General features: G+C 59.4%; 1 protein-coding gene across 1 annotated transcript; it reads left to right on the top strand.

Annotated features, from left to right (window-relative positions):
* Positions 1–489: 489 nt before the first annotated feature.
* LOC106002259 (coiled-coil and C2 domain-containing protein 1A-like) lies at positions 490–1,565 on the top strand (the record flags this gene model as incomplete). Its single annotated transcript, XM_013037164.1, has 4 exons — positions 490–661; positions 769–834; positions 1,053–1,187; positions 1,276–1,565. Coding segments are annotated over 4 exons (663 nt in total), but the record flags the coding sequence as incomplete, so codon positions are not given.
* Positions 1,566–1,985: the final 420 nt, after the last annotated feature.

Below are 1,985 nucleotides of genomic sequence, written 5' to 3'. Positions count from 1 at the left end.
AAAAAAAAAAAAAAAAAAAGCCAAATGTGGAACTATGGCTCAAGAGGTAGAGCACTAACTTTGAGTGAAAATGCTTTTGGACAGCACCTAAGCCCTGAGTTCAAGATCCAGGTCTGGCCAAAAAAAATCCACAGAACAGGAGTAAGGAAGAGGGTGGTGTGGGAGGGTAGATTGAGTCTGTATTGTGTGGAAATGCTGCAGGACACATAGAAAGAATTCCCATGTCCAGAGAGTTTGATACTGTGAGGTTTCAGACATCCGCTGGGGTATGGGACACAGTGGCCTCTGTGGATCCATGAGAAGCCATTATCCCATGTTCACCGAGGGGAAACTGAGTCCCAGAGAGGTGAAGTTTGAGCTCTGGATGCTTGAAGTGGGATAAGGAACAGCTGAGTGGGGGTGATGGATTTTTTTGGGGGGTGGGAGCTGGGAAGGGTACCTGCAGCTCTTTTGCTGGCCACCCTGTTCTCGGGGTGTCCGGGGTGCTAGGGTGGGGAGCTGGAGGCTCTCGGTGGAGGCTGCCACAGCGAGGCCTCTCCCTGCACTGCCAGGCCCGCTGCCTATGGAAGCAATCGAGAGAATGGCCAGGCTGTGCATGAGAGACCCGGATGAGGAGGAGGAGGAGACAGATGACGACGTGGAGGCCGATGATGACCTGCTGGTGAGCCCCCAGCCTCTGGGATGGGGGGCCTGACCCCCAGACCTCACCCCTCCCCCCCATGCAGCCTGTTCTCACGTCCCACCCTGGCCCTGCGTCTGTCCCCGCAGGCAGAACTCAATGAAGTCCTGGGAGAAGAACAGAAGGCCGTGGAGCCCCCGCCAGCTGTGGCCCAGGTACAGCTCCCTACCCTACCCCCCTCCCAAGTCCTGGGGCTCACCCCTATCTATCCCTCTGGGGCAGTTGACATGATAACCCCAACTTCTATATCTTCCCCCAGAGACGGGGGTTTCTGCCTTGCTGGGGTAGGGAAGGCTAGATTCAGGGTGGCCTGTGTATGGGAAGCCATCGCCACCCAGATTGTGCCCACCCCCATCCCCTGTCCCTCCCACAGCCAAAGCCCTCAGCCCCCCACCCTGGGGTGGAGGCCACCCTGCAGGAGAGGCTCGCCCTCTACCAGTGCGCCATCGAGGGCGCCCGGCAAGCGGGGGACAGCGCCAAGGTGCGGCGCTATGACCGCGGGCTCAAGGTGAGTGAGCAAAGTGTAGGGGACTCTGTGATGACCCCCCCCCCGGGGCACCTCCCTTCTCCTGAGCCCAGTTACGTGTCCATTGCAGACTCTGGAGGACCTGCTGGCTGCCGTCCGGAAGGGCAGTGCCATCGACGAGGGGGACATCCCCCCGCCTGTGGCTGTGGGCAAGGGTCCGGGAAGCACGCCTAGCCACACCCCTGCACCCCCCCAGCCAGCCCCAGAGCCCCAGCCCCCCCTGCCGGGGCCCCCTGTCATGGCCCCAGTGCTGGCTTCCTGCTCCTCCACACCCCAGCTCCCATCAGGTAGGCAGGGGACACGGCCAGGGGACACGAGCAGAGCCCAGACAGAGGAGCCGTATTCAGGAAGGACCAGGAGGTGCTAGTGAGCAGCTCACGTCTGTAATCCCAGCTACTCAGAAGCTGAGAGGGGGAAGATCCCATTTCCATGCTCAGTCCTGGCAGAAAAGCCAAGAGATTCCATCTCTACAGAAGAAGCTGGGCATGGGTAGCACGCAGCTCTGACAGCAAGCCCAGATAGCTGTATGACAGCCCTGGACCCTGAGTTCAAACCCAGTACCTCCCAAAAAAGGGGGAGGAGAGCAGGGGAGGGGAATGCTGCAGAGGGGTTGGGAACTGGGTGTTGAATGGAGACAGCTTCAGTTGGAGATAAGAAAGTTCTAGAGGGGCTGGGAAGGTGGCTCTGTGGTAGAGCGCTTGCCTTGCATGCCTGAGGCCCTGGGTTCGATTCCTCAGCACCACATAAGCAAAAAGAAAAAAAGCCGGAAGTGGCGCTGTG

The sequence above is a fragment of the Dipodomys ordii genome, unplaced genomic scaffold, assembly GCF_000151885.1.
Source record: "Dipodomys ordii isolate 6190 unplaced genomic scaffold, Dord_2.0 Scaffold5983, whole genome shotgun sequence".
Lineage (NCBI taxonomy): Eukaryota > Metazoa > Chordata > Mammalia > Rodentia > Heteromyidae > Dipodomys > Dipodomys ordii.
This window is presented reverse-complemented; position numbering and strand designations above follow the sequence as displayed.